We start from the raw sequence: 22,744 nt of genomic DNA, 5'->3' as shown, positions 1-22,744 counted from the left end.
CTACAGCAACCCCTGGACATCTCCTTCAGGTACCAGTTACATTTGTTAACTCTTCCAGAACGAAAAAGCAACTCTGCAGTCTTCCATGAAATGTCTCATCCCAGAATGAGACAGTAGACAGCCACACTAATGAAGCTGGTCTGGTTTAACGCTGTTAAGGGACTGACTCCTGTATTTAGCTCCATGCCATTGACAAGAGCCAATAGCTCGGCATAAGCTAAATGGGATAAAGGACAGTGGATTGAAAACAGATTTCCAGCTGCCACGAATTCTTAGTAACTGAGAACTTAACCCAAAATCCTTAATCAAAGGGCAAACTTAACTGTATTTTCTAAGCAGATAACAAGCACAACAATACATCGAATTCGCAAAGACCCAGAGTACCTTCTTACGTATGCAAAAGTGCATGCCACAGCCTAGAAATGGAGTAAGTAGAAAACAAAAGGAAGGTATAGTCGGAAATGCTATTGGGAACTTTGGACAAATCCACTTTCGTATCAGCAGGCAGAGGGAGCAGGAAGAATTAAACGTTGGGAAATCCATTACTAGGTCTCTCCCTACTTCAACTGGCAAGTCAAAGGACTTCTTTCTTGAAAGCCTCATTCACAATACAGCACGTCAGTGCTAAAAGAACAAGTCTGAAACACACGTGATGGACAAGCATCTTTTTTCCTCCAAAACTGATGTTGCCACCAGTGCATGACATATCCTGTCTTCTATAGAACAGCACTAGTAAATTCTGTATCAGAGTTCCATTTGTTTTCATGCCCACCTTCCCCCCACCCGCCCCTGAGTCTTTCTGTACATTCCCAAAGCGTACCTCATGCATGCGCACACCCCCACACCCACACCTGGCCCGCACATAAAAATAGCCACTGAAGAACAATTCAAGGAATCAACAGCACTCCCACCAATAACAAGTTCCGATAATGCATTTTCCTGCTTTTCCACACGGCCTTGCTTTATTGGAGAGCCTCTCTATCCCCTCTTCATACCAAAGCAAAGGGAAGCACACAGGCATTTTCAACGTCACTCCAGACTTACTTGTGCTTCTGGCTTCCCAAGTGCTCTGTAGACACATACGGGACTGGCTTCAGCACGCCAGGCTTCCCTCCTGTGCTGCTGTGGAAGAACTGGGCCCTAAGTCTCCTAATGGTATCAGAGACCGTAATTCCATTACTTTTCTCTTGTGGAAGGGAAAAGGTAAACAACTTGATCGGGTCCAGTAGCCGAGCAAAATTAAAAAAAAAAAAGTGTGGTTGATGAAACCTACAGAAAATCTCATTTGTGTCTGCCCACACAATTTCATCACCTGTACCAGGGCCAGAAACCTGAGATCACTGCTTTGCTAGGTCTACACAGATCATCATGTATCTAGGACCCTTGATGAAGACGACAACTGAAGCCCACCTTTCAAAAGTTCTTCCCACAGACTTGTCCATTTAGCCAAAAAAAGACGTAGAAAACCAAGTGATGATCATTTATTTATTTGAATAAATAGTACAGCTGTCACAAACCATGCACAACACTCCTGCTGTGATTTTTAGCAAACATAGCATTGCATTGTAACTTGCTTACAGTACACAACTCCTGTCACAAAGCTGGATGTCTCCAGCATATGACAAGTCCAGAATCTTATCTGCAAGGCTGGTTTTTAGTAGTTAGAAATCCAGAGTAAACACTGTTAAAAACAGTAGAAAAGAGTCTTAAAAAATACATTAATACTGAAAGCACTGGGGTGTGGGGAAGAGGGGTAAGAAGCCCTATAAGATTTAAACTGATTAAAAAAAAAATCTGCCACTGTTGTTTTTTCATCTTGAGAAACAGGATGCAGCTGAGGAGTATCTGGGCTTCTTCTGTGGTAATATAGCTCACTGGAACCGAGTATGTCAAGCAGATGCACCTAAAAGGCGAGTTGTATGGACTGGAAAGGACAGACGTTCATTAAGTACTTACAAATGTGGAAGCTTTAATGCTGCAGAGCATTCAGCATTACAGATGAACTCAACAGGTTTCAGATCTACCCCACTGGCACCCAGGGAATATATTTAAAACTTAGTTTGTGAACAATATTTTTTAACATTGACTTATCTTTTTGAGAGGAAAAGAAGTAAGTATCATGCATATGTAAGAGAAAGGCATGACAAAACCAGGTGTTTAGAGAAGCTTTACCTACATTGCTCTTCCTGCAAACTGGACTGCTTGGGATGAAGCTCCAGTTCAGTTAAATCCACCCTGCTCCCAGTCTGGTTAGCAATAAATACAGCATCTACAGAAGAGTGACCTGGCTAGACAGCAAGGAGCTAAGGAGGGAAAAATGTATGTTCCCTGTGCAACATTTACCAACAGACTTAAAAAACATAACAAAACAGGGTATGACACCTGCCCCCAATGTGTTCAGGGCATGACGCCTGCAATCTTGACTGACAGGGATATTAATGTAAGGAATGCTAAAAGGGAGCCATGCCTCAGGTTGTAGAGGAGGGACTCAGGTTTCTGCAGTGACCAGAAACGCCTAATTGAACAAAACAGAGATTCTTTTAAAACTTGCTGGTATGTTCACATCTGCTCACATGCAATGAGGATGCCAGCGGTAAATCCCCATCTCAGAAACAGCCATCTCCCCTCCCAAATCCAAACTGATTTTATCAATCTCCTCTTGTTACTTTCTGTGTGCTTTTGATATTAATGTTGCTTGCAATTTCAAAAACTAGATTCTCTGGAGGTCTTTCCCAGCAACTCAGATAATATAAACAGCATTGGCACTTCCACATCAGCTGAAGGGAGGCAGGTGGAATGACAGCACTTCAACAGACTTGTTTCCCAAAAATAACACTGCATTAAACTAAAAGTTTGAGAGACCTTTCAGCTCAATCACCTTGCAGCCTCACGATACCCCTATTTCACAGCACGAAAGTTAGACCAATTTCATTAACTTGCCAGGAGAGCTGACCCACCAGGCCTTAGTGCCTCTGCAAGTCTCCTCTGTAATAACTGGCAGCGTCATGGTAGAGTCTAGTGGCCCCATCTGAAATTCAAGTCCAACTGTACTAGGCGCTGTATAAACAGCGAGAGGTCAGCTCCCTCCTAACGTACAGACAAGCAATGATTCCCCACAGAACCTTACAGGGTAGACGAGATCTGAATTTTTAATGGAAATAAAGGGCAATTTCCTTCCATCTTTGTTTTGGAGGTATGAGAGGAGGTGACCCAAATAAATCAAATACTAGGACTCAGAACCCAAAAATACGAAACAAAGAAGCAGAAGCCCATTTCTCTCCCTCTGAGATTACAAAGAATGTTTAAGGAGGGAAGGAGAAAATCCCAATTGTGAAATTATACCATTCAAATAGCAAGCTTCCTCTTGAACTCAGAAAGGTAAATGAAGTTTGGTATAAGAAATCCACTTTTAGGGAAAAAAAGATGCCTACTTAGAACAGAGCTCAAGTGAGCCCACGGAGCAGAGCAATACTACCCGCTTCCTCTTTGGGGCACTCAGCCTGATGTTTCGCACAAAATCGTGGCTGCCCATAAAGGAAAAGTTGGGTGCTGTGATACATAAAAGCAGCAGTCAAATCTCTCCCCTATGCACTCCAAGAAAAGGAGTGCTATTATATGCATACACCACAAATAATTTACTCTGGAAATTACATTCCCATTTCCTTTGCACAGCTCACCTCAAAAATCTACGGCTCATGTTCCAGCACAGCCTCCTTGTACACCCTGCTACACCTGCACATCACCAGCCAGGAAAAGCTTCACAGATGAAACCTGTTAAGTACTATGAGGTAACCAGACCCTATCAGGCAATCTTTTTTTAAAACAGATTCCCACTAAAATGCATAACAGCTTAAAAGACTACAGAACCTAGCAGACTATTTCTTGGGATGGCACAGGACAACTCAATGAAATCAGTTTAAAGTATAACTGATCACTGAAGAGCTTCACGTTTTGAGTGCTAACCATTGGCTTGCACCATGTACACCGCATGTCTTGCATAGCCCAGTGCAATCCATAAGTACAGACAAGCTCTTATTTATACAAGAATTCAGTTTTGCTCTTTAGGAAAAAAAATACATAAAACTCTGTTTATAGAAGTCTGACCCCAGACCTGTACAGCTGCCAATAACTCCAACAGGAATGAATCTGACCCTTTAACTCAGCTACATGAAATGAAGAGTCCGCCTTTAAACTGCCAAGCTCATTATTCCTCATGTATGTTTCAGAAAGGACTGGGGGCAAAATGCATTAATCCATCCTGCACCTATCTGACCAGCTCCTGACTGACCTGATTGAAGCTGCATGCTTAATGGATGACAGTGGCTCTAGCAACCAAATTTATCCTAGAAAGGAGATGAAATAAAAAATAGACATGAAAAGATTAGTTGGTCAACCCATTGCAAGACTTACTCTGTGTAAACACTGAATGGAAATAACACTGAGTAGTACGAGGTTAACACAAAAACTGAAGCTTCTGCCGTTAACTTCAGATAGTGCCTCTAATTGCCCTCAGTCCCACCCACCCAACAGAACATAAAAAACCTTATTTAACATTAAAGGCTCAGCTTCTAAATAAATTCCAATGCTGATTTCCTATTGCTAACACTTAAGCCTGGTAAATCATCAAATGCCAGTGGCAACCAAGGAGTATGCAAAAGAAAGTCTGTTATAGAATCAAGGAGTCTCCAGCCATGAGGAAGGTCTCATGTTTTCCCTGCTTATTAGTTAGTGGTATATTTCCTTTATCAAAAGAACATTTGTTGATGATAACAAACAACAGACTCAACAGTATCTTCCGGTAAAAGTGTGAAATATCTACACATTTTCAAGTGACTAGAGAATACACATGCATTATTTTCAGTGGGATTGTCATACAAACAGCTACAGAGAGACCACATCAACTGTAGAAAGAATGCATGAAGTATAGCATAAGGCACAATGGGAGCGTGCAGAGGGTGTGTTTATCGTAATTTCTGCCTAAGGAGGTTGGAAGGATGAAGACCTCAGCAGCTTCCAGGGTCATTCAACATTCTTGTACTTTGTGAACAGGTTGTACAGAACCCTAAGTGTAGACTTCAGATCCAAGTTGACAACATCTGTGGAAGAAAAGGAGAAATCCTTGATTTGCTTTTTGTTCTCCCTCGTTTGTCCTCAAAGGAACATAAGTCCCCACATCTCTGAGCCGGTGGGATCAGCCACAAAAAATGCCACAGAGTTTTGATGTCCCCAAGTCAAGCTTTTTAAACATCCCACATGATGCACTTCAAAACACCTTCACAATAATACAGTCACAGGTAACTTCTCTGGGAAATGGAAGAAAGATAATTCCCTTCCTCATCTAAAACTGGTGACAGAGAAAGTCTACTTCTGTCTGAGACCTGGGATAAAGGCTTTGGGAAATACTACCGATGACTCCACTGGCCACAGAAGCAGCAAACAAGTAGCCACACACATCATATGAGATACTGAACCTCACACATCCACCACTCTGCAATGATACAGTCCATGAATAAACAAAGCCTGAATTCTCTTAGCAGACTCAAAGCTTTCTATCATCTAATATCCCTTCTTACCATGCTAGGCCAGGGAACGGGTCTAGAACAGTTCTCAACAAAAAGCTTTTCTGCTAGCACCTCCCAACCTATTACTATAATAAAATGCCAGGAAATACCACAGACGTGTAATCCAGGGACTATGGGGGGAGGCATAGCACAGAGGAGAATGAAGAGGTGTAAAGAAAAGTTGGATATAATATGTAAGAAAGGAGGAGGAGGAAGCAAAAAATACACAGTAAACAATATATATGGAAGCAGAAGTACAGAAGAACAGGTAATTAAAAAATCATTCAAAGAACTAGGAAGACAGCAAACAGTTAACAGACTAAGTACAATTAATGTGAGGTCCAGGGGAAACACCTACTGCCTGTTTTGAAGAATCATTGCCAGGACCTCTCCACCCTTCCCTCCCACCCCATACTGGATAACACTAACCCCCACACTTCATCTGGTATTTTCAGTAACCTCTCAATCTTTTCTTTCTACCTCTTTCCTGTATTATTTTACGTATTTCAATCATGCTTTCGTATTTTGCATTTGCAAAAGAATCTTCTGCTGCCCCAAAGAAAGGAAAGGTCCTAACTGAAGTAATACACCCTGGAAAAAGAGATGTCTTACCTGGATAACTGAAACATGAAATATTTCTAAGTTTTCCAGGTATCATAGAAAGTTGGTTACTACCATAGCATTCTCAGTAAGGTAACAGCCACAATCAGCATTGGTTCCTCTGCACCAAGACGTAGTTCCCTCAGAGATGGATTTAAAATGTAAATTTAGCCATGGGAAACAACACTTTGCAACAGCCATGCATTTCTAAAGCTGGGAAATTAAGGCAAATAACTGGAGAAGAGACAACTACCAGCAGATTTGACCCACTGACACTGGCAGCCACTTTTGCTTGCTTAACAATTAAATAAAACAGTGCTGGCACTATGAAAATGCCAAAAAAACCTGGCCCAAACAGTCAGCTCTGCAGTGGTCAGAGATTTTTAGTGTATTTGCCCCATTCCTCCCAAATGGTTTTCTTCTCCCCATGCCATCCATCTTCAGCCTTCCACTGAAAGCAGGATGGGTCTTTTCCCTGAGCCACCGTAACCTCCACCTCAGCTGCCACAGCATGAAGCGGTGTGATCAAGTCTTGCAGGGTTCAGCTCCTGCCGCTGGCTGACATCAGTTCAGAGGCAGGGCTGCCTATGCTATAAACAAGTATCAAGGTGCCAGCGGAGAGAAACAGAATCTAGAGGGTAGAGCAGAAACATCGCTGGAAGCTAGAAGGACAGCTAGGAAACCAGGGCACGTCCCAAGGAGAGAGCAGCTGGGAGTAAGAGGCAGCGAAGTGCCAGAGCAAGAGCTAACGGCCCCAGAAAGAGCGTAAGCAGGAGCTGGAAGGGGGCCCAGATCTGCAGCACTGGGCTGGGCAGGAACCGTCCATCCGCCCTCACGGAGGCATTTAAAGCTGACTCCTACTAATCTCCAACAGCAATTTGAGCTAGGTACCTGCTGCTGATCATGCCTGATGATTACGCTGAGGAATGAGAGGTATGGGAGACCCCATCACTACAAGAAGGAATGGATCCAGCCCTTTTATTTGGCAGTGTAACCACATGTAAATTTAGGGTTGGAAGAAACTATTGTGGTCACATAGCCTGATCTCATGTACAACACAGTCCTTAGAGAACTTTACCTTGGAAATCCTGTATTAAGCTTACTAACCAAGCTGTGGTTGAATTAAAAAAATAAGCTTTAAAATTTTTAAAATTGCATGGTTTTTTGTTTTCTTTTTAAATCTTCCAGTGGTGGAAATTCCATCTCCGTCCCTTGACAATTCAGACTGCCCACTAATTACCTTCACTGTGGCAAAAGTTATGCTGTAATTCTAGTTTGACATTTTCCTAACTTTCAGACCCTGTTATGCCTTTGTTTGCTGCATTAAAGAGTAGAGTAGTGTGAGATGCATCCTCCCTGTGTGGGCGATTACAGTGCTCCTTATTGATCAGTGTCTAACAGGCATTCCCAGCCTCCCATTTCTTATTTTAAGATGAAGCACACACAGTCATTACATTACCAACAACAACTAATAAAATGTTAACTGAAAGTGGCCATAAATCATCAAAATAGTTTAAAATATTCCATTAATTTAAAAATTTCACACTCCATAACAAGCCCTTTAGAGGCTAATAAATTAATCCACTACAACATACTTTTGCAGCAACAACTCAGCATCAAGTTCTGCTGCTGGCTCAAGCTACTGAACTGTGCTGGAAGAAAAGAGAAGAGGAGCTGTCCTGTATGCGCCTATTTTTGTATATCACCTGTACAAAGACATACTAAAATATTAAACAAGACCTCTTTCTTGCAAGCACTGCAGAAAACATGGGCAACAGAAATAAAAATTGTGATGTTCTGCTCTAGACAACGTTTTACATGAAAATCCTACAACTAATTCAAGAGGCATGTACTACCCAATTAACACTAAAGGACATGGATTCACCTAACAGGTTTTCCAGCCTATTTAGATCAGTATGGCATTAACAGAGTATACTATAGACAAATCCTTTTGCAGAGCATCAGAGTCCGTGACAAAATGAATTCTTCTTCTGAGAAACATGTATTACATGACTGTACTGACTGTCAAGATCCTAGAGGATTTGATGAAACTATGGTGACAAGCAAAGCCCAAGATGTTACTGTCCTCTCCACAGGAGCAGCTTTTCAAGAGCAACAGTCAGTTTTACAGGCAGTTCCAGCCACACAGACACCACACGAGCACACTCACTCCAACAGCTGTGAACTACTGCTGGCAGGAATGGGTACACGCACAGAAGAGGAAGGAATACATACAAGAGACCGTATATCCTGCAGCAGCAAAAACCGAAAATGAATGTTCTATGAGCTAATTTGGCTCTCTAACTTCTATTAATAATTAAACTTTCAATCAGTAAAACACTTAAACATATTCTGCTGCTTACTGAATCTACACATCTTGTCTGGAGCAAAAAAAAAGATCTGCTATAGTGTTCTACCACTCATGATAGTGTATGGCTATAAGATAGCCTTATGGGAAGGTAATCTCTGTTACATCAACCGATGAAAACAAAACAAAAACAAGCTTTCAACTAGAGAAAACTTCTCCTAGGTTTTTAACATTTTCTCTCTCTTGAAACAGGTTTATCTGGCTTACCTGGCCTCCTACTGCAATCTCTTTAACCCTTCCACTCAAAAAACTGCTGTTCTTGATTCTGCATTCGTATTTCTCCAGCTTCCTTGTCCTCCTCAAACATCCACTGACTCAGCTCCAATACTCACAACACTTGTTTACTTTCCCAGTTAGTGTCGTGTTTCACTGAATTCTTCAGGAGCACTTTTCATCCCCAAATTTAAAAGAACAGCACTGACAGGATACATACGCATTTAATACTGTCTTTTGCTTTTTTTCCCTGACTATGACCAGCTCCCACTATTTGTTAATCCATTTACTATCACCACATCGGCTCATTTTAAGTCAGACTGAACATTTCTTGGGGGCTCCTCATTTTTCTTTGTTCTGCGGAAGCCTGTAACACATATGTAGTTTGTAACACCAGCAATAAGAATTGCTCATTTAGCAGTCATAAAGTTTTAATTCCTCTTTTTATCCCTAGTGCAAGCAACAATGCAGACCTCATCATTAATTAATTTCAAGATTCAGAGACTTTAAAGGAAAAACTCAGTTTTTACACTTTTCAGTTCTGACTCCCAAGTCCACATAAATCAAGAAGAGAGTTTGCTACTGGTTCTCCTAAAAAAAACAAAAGCCTTTCAGTTATCTGTCACTGAAATCTGATCACAAAAATCCAAATTAGCACTACCGGTAAGAATTGTAAGAATTAGACCATGAAAAGCTTCCTGCTTGGATTGATATTGAGAATACCAGCCAAAATTATAATACAGCACTGAACAGTTCTTGGATCATTCACTAAAGCTAGACTTGTACACCGCAGTGAACTTATTCCAGGCAAGAAACACAGGTAAGGATATACCCCAGACAAAGACAGTGAAACTTTTGGAAAACTGTCAAGGGGCGCATTTACAGCTCCACTTTGTAGTACTACTGCTATTGTCTTGAATGGAGTTACACTTGAAATACACGTGCTATTATGTCTTTACATACAGTTTAAAGCCACACAGCATGTCCATACCTTCGGGGCGAGCTTTTGGTTTCTTCAGTCCTCCATCTTGCATCAGCTCAAAAGCAAATGAAACATTATGGACCTGAAAGAGGTAAAGTGTTTCGAATCTCAAAGTTATATAGGCACTAAAAACCTTCAATCAAATTTTAAAAATGCTTTATTCCCTCTATACTTGACATACAGAATAATAATTCTGACTAAATCAGTATTAAACATTTACATGTTTAAGCATGGCAGAAAGTACATATGAGCGACTAAGAAATGAAGGCTTGTATCATTATAGGGCAGACACTCACTTTTTGATACAAAGGAAGTAATTTAAGATATCCAAATTTCAAGTGTAAAAATGTGACTGGGTACCACATGAACGAGGAAACCCCATTAAGTCCCAATCTCGGTGTCTATGGCAGAGGCCAGAGAGCTCCCAGTAACAACTACAACAGGGCTGCATTTTGTTGAGTTCTTCCTGCCTGTACCCAAGACCAACATTTCCAATTACAAGGCAAGAGATCACTCGCCATCCAGGAACATAACAGAAGTGACATAACTGATAAGAGATGAGAAAATGCATGCGGGTGCATAAGAAAGAAGAAATAAGGACACTAAATGGAATTATTTTCAAATAACATTAGTCTTTACTGCATTATTAGTCTTCTCCTAGACAGACTGTGCAGTGAACTTGCAAAACAAGCTAGGCACAACTGTACAGAAAGACCTTCCTGAGCGAGCCACCAAGGATCATCCACGAACATAAAGTCAGAGAAAAGAAAATAGACAAAAAGGAAAAAAGCAAGAAAGTTGGTGTCTTCTTTTAATCTCTCCTTTGAGGAGTGAACATTATCATTCAAAGAGATCTGCATAGCAGCTTTCTTGTCCATGCTTACTGAAATATAGGCAAGGTAATTTGGATTATGTGTTCTGTGCATTTTTGTTGCTGGAAATGACAGTTCTGGAGATATATGGCAAGGGGGAGAGATTTAATTAAAGCTACTCATCTTGAAAATCAGGGAGTTACACATACAAAGCTCGCCTACAACAAGGAAGAAAGGCCCCTTTCACTGGCGCTTATTACTTTGAAGATGAAAATATTTTTTCCTTTCCCAAAACCACAGAGTCTACCTCTCCTTCTTTGATTTACAAATCCCTTTTCCTCAGGGCAGTGTCTCCACACAAAACCACAACATTACTTCAGGAATACTGGATATCTTTATGAATTTAAACCATTAACAACAAAATCATACCTGAACAGGTGCTGGCTACAACTCAGCATCCTGCATTTCTACAGGGGCGAAAATTCAAGATAGTAAGATTAAAGCTATAAAGAAGAGCTTGTATAGGACATAATAGATAACCATTTTCCCACTGCTCTATCAAGTTCCTCTGCAGTATACAACACGCAGAATGAACTAATCCCCATCTTATCCACAAACTTCACACCTAAAGAAGCCCCTCTTACCAGAACCTGATTTCCTGCCTTCAGGGAGCCCCTTTAAGCTCCCAAATAGCAACTAGTCACCTCCTGAGGAAGTCAACAAACCCTATATAACCTATAGAACCAGCAGGCTCAGCCTGTTAGCCTGGATCTGGAATGGTGCTCATTCGGCGCATCTCAATTTCCTCTTGCAATGCTGATATGATCCACCCAGGCAAAGCTGGCTTACTCTGCCAATGATAAAGTCCCATCCCTCAGAAAGCATGTACTATTGCTGAGGGGTGCTTGACAGCAATAATCTACGCTGAAGTCATTATGAAAAAAACACCATTTTAAACAGCCCTCGCCTTACAAAGCATTCGATCTTTTAACTTTTGCCAACGTTTCCACTCCTGACCTAGCCATCTCCTGCTTCAGCTCAGCCAACACAATACTTGCATCCTCTCCACTGCAGAACCTGGCAGAATAAAAAGCAGAGGGTGGATACATTACTCCAGCACAACCAGACTCAGAGTATTCTGATACCAGGCACCGAATATACGTGTCCAGGAACAACTGCAGAAAGAGGCAAACTTCTGGTTTATGACAGTAAAATATGTGTTAAGCACTCTTCTCATCGTTAACACTAGGAAGGACACAGGACAATGGAGCAAGTGTGGGGCTAAGAGCAAGACACTTATTTTGTCTCCTTCCATTTCTAATACCCTGACTAAGAGTAAGATAATCTAAGACTACAAAGAATCCACTCTTCTTCCTCAAAATTTGTTTTGTCTGAGTCACTGTTCAGCAGCAAGTCATTCACTCCTTACCAAACAGAAAAAAATATCCAAAAAAGACAAGCTAGCACATTCTGTCAAAAGTTAAAGTCAGCCACGTTGGCAATGATCCTGCCAGGAACTGGACACAGAAACAGATGTCTGTGCTCACAAATTGACTTCAGACAGGCAATTTTTTGCATGCTCCCTCCCTGGCAGGATCAGGGCATCCATCTTGGCTTTAGATCAGCTCCAAAACATGTCACCTGTGAGCACTCAACATATAGTTTCTAACCCCAGATCAATCAAAGATCATGGCCCAGGTACCACCTCTTCCACTACAGTATCGCATTTACATATCAAGTAATGACATTTATTCACTTGGTTTGTAAGAACATTAAAAAGACTACAGAAAAATAACTAATGGGTATTAGGCAACTGATACTAATGAGATGAGGGGACAGTTTTTAGGGATGACATTCTATGACCTTGGGAAGAAGCTCTATCTCCATGTCAATCCCAGTGTATATAGGATGCAGATAAAGCAGAGCTTCCCATCTCTCACCTTTTGTCTTTCTTGCCTATTTTTACATAGTACATACTAGGCAAGGCGACGCATCAGCTCTGCTGTCTAGCACAATAAGGCATCTCTGCATACAAAACCACTTCAGGTCATACTATTAAATAATATTTAATAAATCACTTTGATTATGCAAAGTACTATTCAGTACGAAGCACTTATTACTGATTTATTAATTCTGGATATTCATGAGCTTTATGTGTCATTTGATGCTAGTAACAGAATACCCTTCTTGCTCAACCATGGGGCATTTACCCGCTCATTTCACAAACAACTTTTAGTGGTATTAACTATCAAGTGTCACAGGCGGTGCATCTTTGCTACAGGTCCTGAATAGAAGAATGTACCAGGTTCTGATTTACTGGGCACAAAGGCAAAAGGAAACAGTAATTGGAAAATATCATGTGGTAACAAAGCAAAAAGAATATAAGCTGGAATTTCTACCCACCTTTTGATCAAAACTTTCAGGTGTTAAGTAGAAGTTGTGAAGTGGAACAAAGTAGTCTTCAAGGAGACCCATGAGCAAAACCAAGTAAACACCATCTGCAAACTAAGTAGAAATACTGATGACATTCCTAGGTGAAAGCATCTGTTTTCAAATAAGCATTCATAAGCAAGCAGAACAAAGAATGCTTGGCCCAAATTATGTGCTTTGATTTCTACCACTGTTGTTTGCTAGCACAGAAATGTAAGATGGTTCAGGAGTCACAGGCTGCTCCTTTCAGGCATAGCAAGGAATCGACAGCAAGTGTAATAAGCATTTAGGGCTTTGGTTCATCTGCTCCCTGGATTCACTTATACCCTTACAATCACCAGTGCAGCTGAGCAAGCTAAAGCAGTCTGTTCTTAAGAGCCTGTTGATATAGCTGCTTTCTTGCCAGTTCTCTACAGAAAAGAAAAAAAACAAAACACCACAGGATACAAGGCTTTCTCCCTACATCTGGTAGCATTATTTCCCCTACTCTCATTTCCTGAGCAAAACAAGGAAGCCCATCAGCTATTGCTATAGCATTAACCCATGCAAGATCATGTGCCAACGACTATTTAAATTACTTACATATAGTAAATAGCTCTAAGCAGCAGAAATTAAAAGCAATTCAGCTGGGAGTTATCTACAATTTGTACTCCTTCCTTGTGCAGAGTATTTGGTCTGAATAGATAGGGACTGAAAACAAGGCCTTCTTTATCTCCAGCCAGTTACCTATTTACTACACTACAGAATACTTTAGGGTGATGTTAGAGTATGTATGTCTGTTCTTGTTTTCCCTCACACTCATCTTATTTGCTTGAGGAACCTTGCCAACTTCACTACGATATTTAACAAAGCTTTTTTGATCTTAAAAAAAAAAAAAGACCCCCTGGGAAACATGTTTGCACATTATACACTCTCAGTCCTACGACTACGGTACTTGGTCATTTCAACCACGATCTCTTTTAAATCATGTGTGTTGGACCTTCAAATTTCGGCCCTTAATCAGAACTTGAAATTAAGTCTCCCCTGCCACAGGTAGGAAGTTTAACTTCACAAAAGAATTTTTTTTTTCCAAGTCGAAATAGATTGTTTGTAGTTTCAGTAAATACTAAATAACATACTAAATACTTTCAGCACTACTATTCAGTATTCCTACCAGATAGAAAACTACTCACTGGCTAAGGCGGGTAATATTATGTATTTCAAACAGACTTCTCACTTGTGATCCTGATATGGCAGATATTACATCCTCTAACCAATAAATTTTTGGGTACTTCCAAGGGATCAAGCAACAATTTCTTGTGACAGATCAGATCCAGTCACCCATTTATTTTAGCAAAGCTATAAAGTAGCAGTGAATGACTGGTATTAAACTAAGCCAGGCTCAAACCAATTACCCGTACTCCTGGTATAATCCTCTAGATGCCATGCTTCTGTTTTTTTGCCAGGACAGTAAGATAACCATCTCTCCACAGTTCAGTGAACTCTGGAAAGAATATTTGTTTCGACTTGTAAAACTTAGCCAAGACCATGGCCAAAAATTGCTTAATTTGACCTGCAAAGTGAGAACTACCCCACTGACACTGATATTCACACTTACTTAAGGCTTCCGAGCACATTCGGTACCCAGTTCTGCACTAGAGACGAAGAACTCCTCAGAGCAGGTGGTGGTGCTTGACAGTCACCTCCACCAGCTTTAAACAAACCAGCCTGGATACCACTGGCAGTCAAGCCACTGCAGTACAGGAGCTCCCAGTCACTAATCCACACTGCTGAGAAGCAAGCACCGCGCATATGCTCACAAGATAGCAGGGTAAAGAGGAGGATAGGAAGACCTTTGCTGCAACAGCAAAATTGTTTCCAGTCCCACTTTGATGTGATCAAAGCTAGCCCTGATATCTCTATGATTAACTGCACACTGCAGTCCGTATGCCGCCCGAGAGCCCCAGGCAGCCAGCTGTTAAGAGCTTATACCAGTTCATCAGGAACCCTCACAGCTAGAAAAGACACAACCCACCACCCACCCATAACTATAGTAACTGCTTTGCAGCACTCCACTTTGATCCGAGAGACAAGCTGCCCTGAAATCCAGCCATATTCTACAGTCATTAATATGACCATATTAAATATCCAAGAATTTCACCTTATAATACAAATCAACAGCAATATGAAGTACGTGTAAACATGAGTAAAGGAAGCAAGCATCAGTAAATGTCATTGCTACTTTAAAACACAGAGCCCCGATCCCATAAATTAACATGCCCAAAGATAAACAGTTCCATAACGAGGTTTTATGGAGCGAGGGCCTAGATTTACAATGTACATGGTTAGATTACATACAAAAAGACAAAGTCTCCTACCTGGGTTTCTAACTCGGTTACTTCCAGATTCAGTTTATTCAAGTGTTTGTTCACAAAGGTGATCAGAGACTATAAAAGAAAACACCAGAACCAGTGATGTTGGAAACTACAGTCAGTGCCTACATGAAAGGGTTAACATAATCACAGAATCCCTAAGGTTGGAAAAGACCTGTAAGATCATCAAGTCCAACCATCAACCAACCAACACCACCATGCCCACTAAACCATGTCCCGCAATGCCTCGTCCACACATTCCTTGAACACCTCCAGGGATGGTGACTCCACCACCTCCCTGGGCAGTTTATTCCAGTGTCTCACCACTCTCTCAGTAAAGAAATTTTTCCTAATAGCCAGTCTAAACCTCCCCTGGCGCAACTTGAGGCCATTTCCTCTAGTCCTATCACTAGTCACCTGGGAGAAGAGACCAACACCCACCTCTCTGCAACTCCCTTTCGGGTAATTGTAGAGAGCGATGAGGTCTCCCCTCAGCCTCCTCTTCTCCAGACTGAACAACCCCAGCTCCCTCAGCCGCTCCTCATAAGACTTTTGCTCCAGACCCCTCACCAGCTTCGTTGCCCTTCTCTGGACATAATCTTTTACGACTTTTTTTTAAGCTTAATAAATACGCACGTGTGCTATTTGCTTTTGCATAAATAAGTACAGAAAATTGAAAACAACTCAGTCGTATAGTAATTTTTGTTGCACCTTATGCCAGAAGACACCAGATGGTGCTATTACATACAGCTTACTAGTTATTTTTCCTAGCACATAAAGCGTACTTCAGTGTCATGGGAAAAAGCTGTGGTGACATCGGTTCTTTTGTAGGTTCTTTGTGAAGATGAGGTAAGCAGTAGGTGCATTTACTGTCCACACTGATCTCTTCAGGTTCTTGGAGAAGATCCATTGCCTGGGAGCAAGCCATCAGCAGCACTAAGGCAAGACTCCCAAGAGAAGATGCCAACAGTACACAGTTCTGCACACACCTCTGTTCCTGGAGTGATGTGTGCGTATCAGTTAGTAAATTACAGTCAGGATGTAACTCAAGTCTGGTATTTCTGTTCCTGCAGGAAGCAGACATGCAAGATCCTGCTACTACGAGCCAGATACGTGCTCATGTATTGAAGCATAGAGATCTGCCAGCCTGCTTACACTTCCAAAGGGACACAGAGATGGGTGTTAACACATTTATTGCATGGATGGAGTTAACTCAATTCTCTACGAACTTTAAAAACACTCTTCTAGGAGATGTTTCAGACTGGAAAGATAAAATCTTCCAGAGACTTCAAAGCATTATTTTAAATGCATACATCCTCCATTTCATACTAGGCGAAGGGACAAATTACAACACTGATCTTTGTGTACTACTGTTCTAATAAATAGCTTAACAGCCGTGTTGGAACAAACTGATGTAACAACATGGAGTCTCTTCATTATGTGCTCTCTAAAATTAACAAGAGCTGGCAGAGATCAACAGCTACTTTACCCCTCTGCTCTGCCCAGCACAAAGAAGCCATGTCAAGACTATGTCTGGATACAGTCAGGTGCGCTTTGGAATGATGCTCAGCCTTGGAGGAGAGACTAGAGGACCATACGAATTAGTGTTAAGCAGAAGAGCCCTGGGACAAAAGCAACTCTTCTGTAAAAGCTTTATGCTTAGCGAACATATTTATGAGTGAATCTCATTTCAGGGTACTGTGGAAAGTATCTTCCAGTTGTGGAAGATCACCTTTAGTACAAGAATGAGCTGAAAACCAAACAGCAAGTGCTTCTTGGGGAGACTGAGGCTGAAGACACACACATGACTCTGGCTGCCACTGAGCCTAGCGAAGGGGTCACCACCGCCACCCGCTCATTAGCCTATGGCCCAGCCCCTCCTCACTGGAGGACAGCACCTGAAATAGAAAAGCATGTACGATTGTCCAGTCAGAATTATCTCTACCACTACGAATACTTTGCAGAGTAGCTTTTTCTAACCTGCATCATTTTGACTGATTCTAGCAGCGTTACCTAGAAAAGCCTTGGCCAATAAACCAGACTAATGCGACAAGCCTGACCGAAGCCAATGAGTCCACTTATCACCTGGCTTGGAAACAGTCATCTTTGGGGGATAAACACCCTTTTCACTATTTCAGAATCCTCTTCTGCTATTTTCCAGATCTTTCTGGATATCTTTCCAGGAGCATAAGAAAAAAAGCAATGTAGAAAATAAAACTTGAATTTTATTTTTTACCTTTTTGACTACGCTGAGTTTGTCTGGTGCATGATCAAAAAGTGTGTCAAAGGCATCACGCTCTGGTTTTAGGGAAAAGAAAAAAAAAAATCAATACACCTCCAACAGCCAAGTATGGGAAGCAGGTTATGCATCTCAAACTTAAAGGTCTTTCTCAGAAAGCCACATAACAGAGACTCAAGCTAAAAGTTATCAACCTATTTTGGTGTCTTACTAAATGCCAGAGTGAACTCCCCTGGGAATTTTAGAGGTAACTGAAAATAAACATATCATTCACCGATTTCCCTTTTCTGCCATTCAAAATTAGTACACAAAATATGTAGGTGGAAGAAAAATTAAAATTAAACACAGATTTTGACTATGCCCCAATCCTAACTTAAACAATGAGCCACTGAAACATCACCTGGTTTTGATGCACTACAGCTACAGTGATAGCTACGGTTGCATCCACCACTCAGCGCCAAAATCAGATCTTAATCTGGTTAATTTAAAATTACTGGTAGTACCCCTGACTTCAGTAAAGCTTAAAACTGAACAAGAGTGAAATCTGGTTCAGCAGTGTATGAAGAGCAAAGCTTACATACAGTATGAAGACTGAAATTATGTTTAGACATTCAAAGCATTGTATAACAGTAGATTTTAGATTGGCTTAGATAAATTGTCTATATCAGTGCAACATTTCACAGTGTGGCAGCTTTGGGGTGACTGAAATTTTCCAGACACTGAGTTTTTTGGATGACAACTGTCATCATCAGTTAAAACAAGAAATTAGAAATCTAACCAACTGCAGTTGCATTTGAAAAGTAAAAAAGGCATAAAAAATGCTGGAAAAGTGTGCGGGTTTTAAGCTGTTAAAATTTTCAACATAGTTTTTAACAATTATTTTTATTTACAGAACACATTTTAATAGTTTTCTATTGTTAAATAAACAAACTTATTTATTATCCAAATTCCTTTGGTAACTGAAGATATGTTATTTAGCCCCTAAAGCCCCCTAACATTACTTATCTTCCGTGTACCTCATTAATTATTAATGTAGATACCCTGCAAGAGGGGAAATGGTAGTGTTCATGTATTATAACTGGGGAACAGAGAAACTAAATGACTTGTCCTTCATCACACACAGTCCTTTACAGGAGCCTACACCTCTTTAGTGAGAAGTGACTTAATGCCACTAACAAAAGTAAATACAAAAAGAGAAGTCTCTCAGCAGCAACACCAAAAAAATCGGGTTTTGTTTAGAAGACCAGATCTACGGTTGGTAAGGTCTAAACTCTAAAACCTAGTGAACACGGAGGAGATAAAGACACTCCATGCACGCAAAGGAATTAGAGAGGTCATGGAAAGGGGACAGATAAACAGAGCTTTCTTAGACCTCGTACCATACACCTTTCCTTCAGTAATTTTCATGTATTTGTTTATATATAAATTAAATGGGTCACATTATGAAGAAGGTGTAACTCTTATTGCTGGGGGTTGTGAAGATTTTTACTTGAAAGCCACTAACAACAGCACTAGGAAGTATTGCCCTGTGCAGTGTTTTTGCTATTCATTATTTACAAATGAAAAAAAATCAACAGAGACCAGTCTAAAGAGCACAAGCAGTATGCTGGATGATCTGTTTCTACCCATTATGCTCCACATCTGTGTGGAGTAACAAAACCTGCCCCCACAATACATTCCAACCCGTGGAATTCCTCAATCCATTGTCTTGATCTGCTGAAGGAAAACAGACAAGATTTCTGTGCCTGACATAAATAAAAAAAAATTTCAGAGTCAACTTTGTTACTTACCAAATCTTCCCATCATCATCCTGCAAGTCAGAGCATTCAAAAATATTGGGTCAGTTCATGAATAATCACTTTGAAAAGACAAGACCATGGGCTTAATGGGCCTTTTCCTGCAAGATGCCGAGGGCTAACCACTCCTACCAAGTCAGGAGGCTGAGCATGTCCCACATCAGACCCAACATGCTGCAGGAATGTCCCCCACCGGTGATGCCAAGGAGATACATTTGAAATTAATGGAAATGCGTAATTACGTTTCACACATAATTATGATTTCTTATGCATAACTATTTTTATGATGAAGAGTGAATGAACAAATGTACTTCTGTGTCCAGTTTCCAGAAATATAGTCATCAGATGCTACACCATACAGCTCAGAAGGAGCAAGGCTATCTATCTCACTTTAATCTGTTTTCTCTGAAGAAAGAAATCATATATCATATCTGGATATTATGTAAATAAAACTGCCACATATGAATTATATACACAGCCAGTGACATCACCAGACATATGCAGATGTTTATCAGCTGAGAATCAGGCCCTGATTTGCACAGAAGAATTTGAAAGTATTCAATGAATGTTGGATTCTGCTGATCATTGCATTTTCCATATATTTGGGTATGCAACATATTAAACAGTAAACCTCTTAATATTGTGTAATACTAAATAACTTAATAAAATACATGTATAAATACACATGCAAATCTGTAAACATCTTTCTTGCTAAAAAACGTCTAAACCCCACTCCGCAGATAACATCTTACAAACCACATCTGAAGGAGAGGACAAGCTAACTACATTGTTCAAGAGCATAGGAGTTAAGGGAGGAATTTTGGCCCGCAAACCTGGAGGCAGAGCTCTGATCCTACAAAAAACACTATGAGATCTTTAATGTCCACACAGAGATGTTATGATCTCATTTTTGAGCGTTTCCATCTGAAAGATCTTCCCCACTGAGCTAGCCACATGGTACTTCATTTATCTTCAAAGTCACGGAAAGCTGAGCCAACTCTACAGGGAGCCAATACACTGATAAACCGAAGGAGGGCTCATGTAAGCCCCTCTTAGAAGAGTTGCCTTTGGGCCATGCGAAGGAATATCTCAGCTTTTATTTGCAGCCAAAGTGCAGTCTAGCCTTCTCCTTATAAAAAGGACTGTAAAAACATACAACAAAGTAATTCATTGCAAAAACTGGAGAGGGAAGAGGTTTATTTATTTAATTTATTTTTGCTGAGCTCTAGTCCTGAGGTACTACTGAAAACAGAGATCATCTCTCCTTACAATTTTAACAGGGTATCACTTCAGTTTTTAGAAGGTATTTCAAAGAATTGAAATTTTTTTAGGTATTTCAAAGAATTGCCTTTTGTCAAACTAATTCTTCCCCAAAATACCTACATTGGCCCTTCACTTGAGAAAGGCACAGCACTGGGCAGAAATTAGTTATCTATGGCTACCTCCAGAAGGAGGTGGGGGGGAAAGGCTCACAAAGGTCACTTTCAATGAACTATTCAGTTAAAAGCTTCTGTAACAAAAGAATGTCAAGAAGACACTTTTCTCCTTTGTAACATAATTCCAGAGATGAAGTTATTTCTATATAGTTAAAAAAGGACCACATTAAGGGATTTTGTTAATTTAGCAGGGGTGGGGGAAGATTAAGTCTCTCTTTCATCTTTGTAAATGGTCTCACATCATGCACCACAGGCAGACTCCGAAGCTAAAGAGTTTTGTGCTTACTCTGTTGTAGTTGTCAGCTCCTCTGTAACATGAGTGGTCTGAAGGAGGCCTTCACGTTTCTGGAAAGGAAGATGGGGTTAGAAACTGAGATGGCATTAGTAAAGGAGAAGCTCATTAGGGGCTCAGCAGCATTCAGCACCTTTCAGAATCCCAGAGGAGAAAACTGAATAAAGTGTGCTCGCTAAGTTTCTTAGAGGTAGAGAGGGCTCACTCCCAGAACAGTGGCATTTGACAGCCAAATGGATGTTTGGGAAATGTATATATATGTATTTGCAGCCAACAAACTCACTAACAATTCTCCTCCTGAGACCAGAGTCAACATCGTGCCTGGAACACAAATTAGAGAGAGTTTGTCAACCCCATCTTAAATTCCCCAAGGGCACTCGTTCATGTCACGGTGTCAACCAACAATTTTAACAATTGGCAGCCTGGCTCTCCAGAGAAGTCTGGGACTGAAGTAACACGGATGGCTGCCCCCAAGCCAGAGCTCTGGTGCGCTAGAAAAGCTCTCCGGGCATGAGGGTGGCTCTCCTAGAGCAGGCATATTACTGAGGCCACCAGCCACACGCCTGTCAGGAACACATCCACCAAGGAAACGTAGGGAGCATAAAAGCCGAACCAGTGATTTCCCAAGGAATAGTATTTCCCTGTTACCGGGTTTTCTCTCCTTGGGATAATTTTCTGCATGAATAAGGAGTCCCCTACCCAACAGAGAGTTAGCATGCGGTGAGACCCAGTTTCAAAACAGTTTTATAACAGCTTCCTCGGCTCTGTTACGACACAGGTGGGGTCAAATGTTTCTGAGCCTCTCCAGAGTTTTGGAGACATGACGTGTGCCTCTTGGAGGCTGGAAGTGCTTTTACCTGAGTCCAAAACTTTCTTAACATCTCTACAGGTCCCTTCCAAAACTATGGGATATAGCCTTATGCCTGAATGGAGGAATTTCTTTCCTCCCTTCTCTACGCTTAAAAAGCTGACACAAAGAGCTCCAATCTTAGCAGCCATCTAGGAACCGGGTCTGTCAGAATGACTTATGGCAGGGTTAATAAAGCTGCTAGCTCAGGTAAGCAGGGAAACCACCCCCCCAGGCACAAGCTCTGTACACATATGCCATTTCAATCATATTCTCCAGCTGAACCCCAAACAAGAACTTATGAGGGAGAACAGCTTTGAAGAGAAACACATCCTTCCCCAGAAGCAATCTAAGAAATAAAAATTGAAATCTAAAAACCAGTAAGAAGAACTCCTGCCCTTCCACTCCCTACTCAACGAATGAAGGCAGCCTTGCCTTTCTCAAGCCGCCACACAGGGAGCCTGTCTGAAAGCACGGCGAGCCGCGCTCTCCCATTGCTGTGCTGTTACAGCTCCGTGCCTGAGCTGGGCCCTGTGCTGATGCCGCCAGCTGGCCATGTCTTCACAGCCCCTCACTCTCCTATCATGCGTACATCTCATCCTGCTCCCTCGAGGGAGCCATGGGAACGGCGCCAGAAGGCTTTATGAAACAAGCCAGGATGACAGCATGGATGGAAAAACGAGGAAGCATCTGACAGGGCAATGTTTTCTTGCACACAAAACAATGCTGTCTTTATTCCATCCCACCACGTCTCTGCTTTATTAATACAGGTTTCTGGACTTTGCAGGCATCACATACCCCAGGAATAGATGCTATA

General features: G+C 41.2%; 1 protein-coding gene across 3 annotated transcripts in view; it reads right to left on the bottom strand.

The window, feature by feature from the left end:
* Positions 1–1,471: 1,471 nt before the first annotated feature.
* Positions 1,472–22,744, bottom strand: part of PARVB (parvin beta) — a 65,730-nt gene continuing 44,457 nt past the window's right edge. For all 3 annotated transcript variants that reach the window (XM_059816480.1, XM_059816482.1, XM_009808728.2), the window contains exons 7-13: positions 21,075–21,133; positions 19,347–19,366; positions 17,554–17,615; positions 15,324–15,392; positions 12,940–13,041; positions 9,734–9,806; positions 1,472–5,096 (exon numbers count right to left, since the gene is read on the bottom strand). In XM_059816480.1, coding sequence (XP_059672463.1) covers positions 5,020–5,096; positions 9,734–9,806; positions 12,940–13,041; positions 15,324–15,392; positions 17,554–17,615; positions 19,347–19,366; positions 21,075–21,133 — 462 coding nt within the window. In that variant the 3' untranslated portion in view covers positions 1,472–5,019. The remainder of the gene's footprint in view (positions 5,097–9,733; positions 9,807–12,939; positions 13,042–15,323; positions 15,393–17,553; positions 17,616–19,346; positions 19,367–21,074; positions 21,134–22,744) is intronic.

The sequence above is a fragment of the Gavia stellata genome, chromosome 4 (assembly GCF_030936135.1).
Source record: "Gavia stellata isolate bGavSte3 chromosome 4, bGavSte3.hap2, whole genome shotgun sequence".
Classification (NCBI taxonomy): domain Eukaryota; kingdom Metazoa; phylum Chordata; class Aves; order Gaviiformes; family Gaviidae; genus Gavia; species Gavia stellata.
Note: the sequence above shows the minus strand (reverse complement) of the source record. Positions and strands in the feature narration are given on the sequence as shown.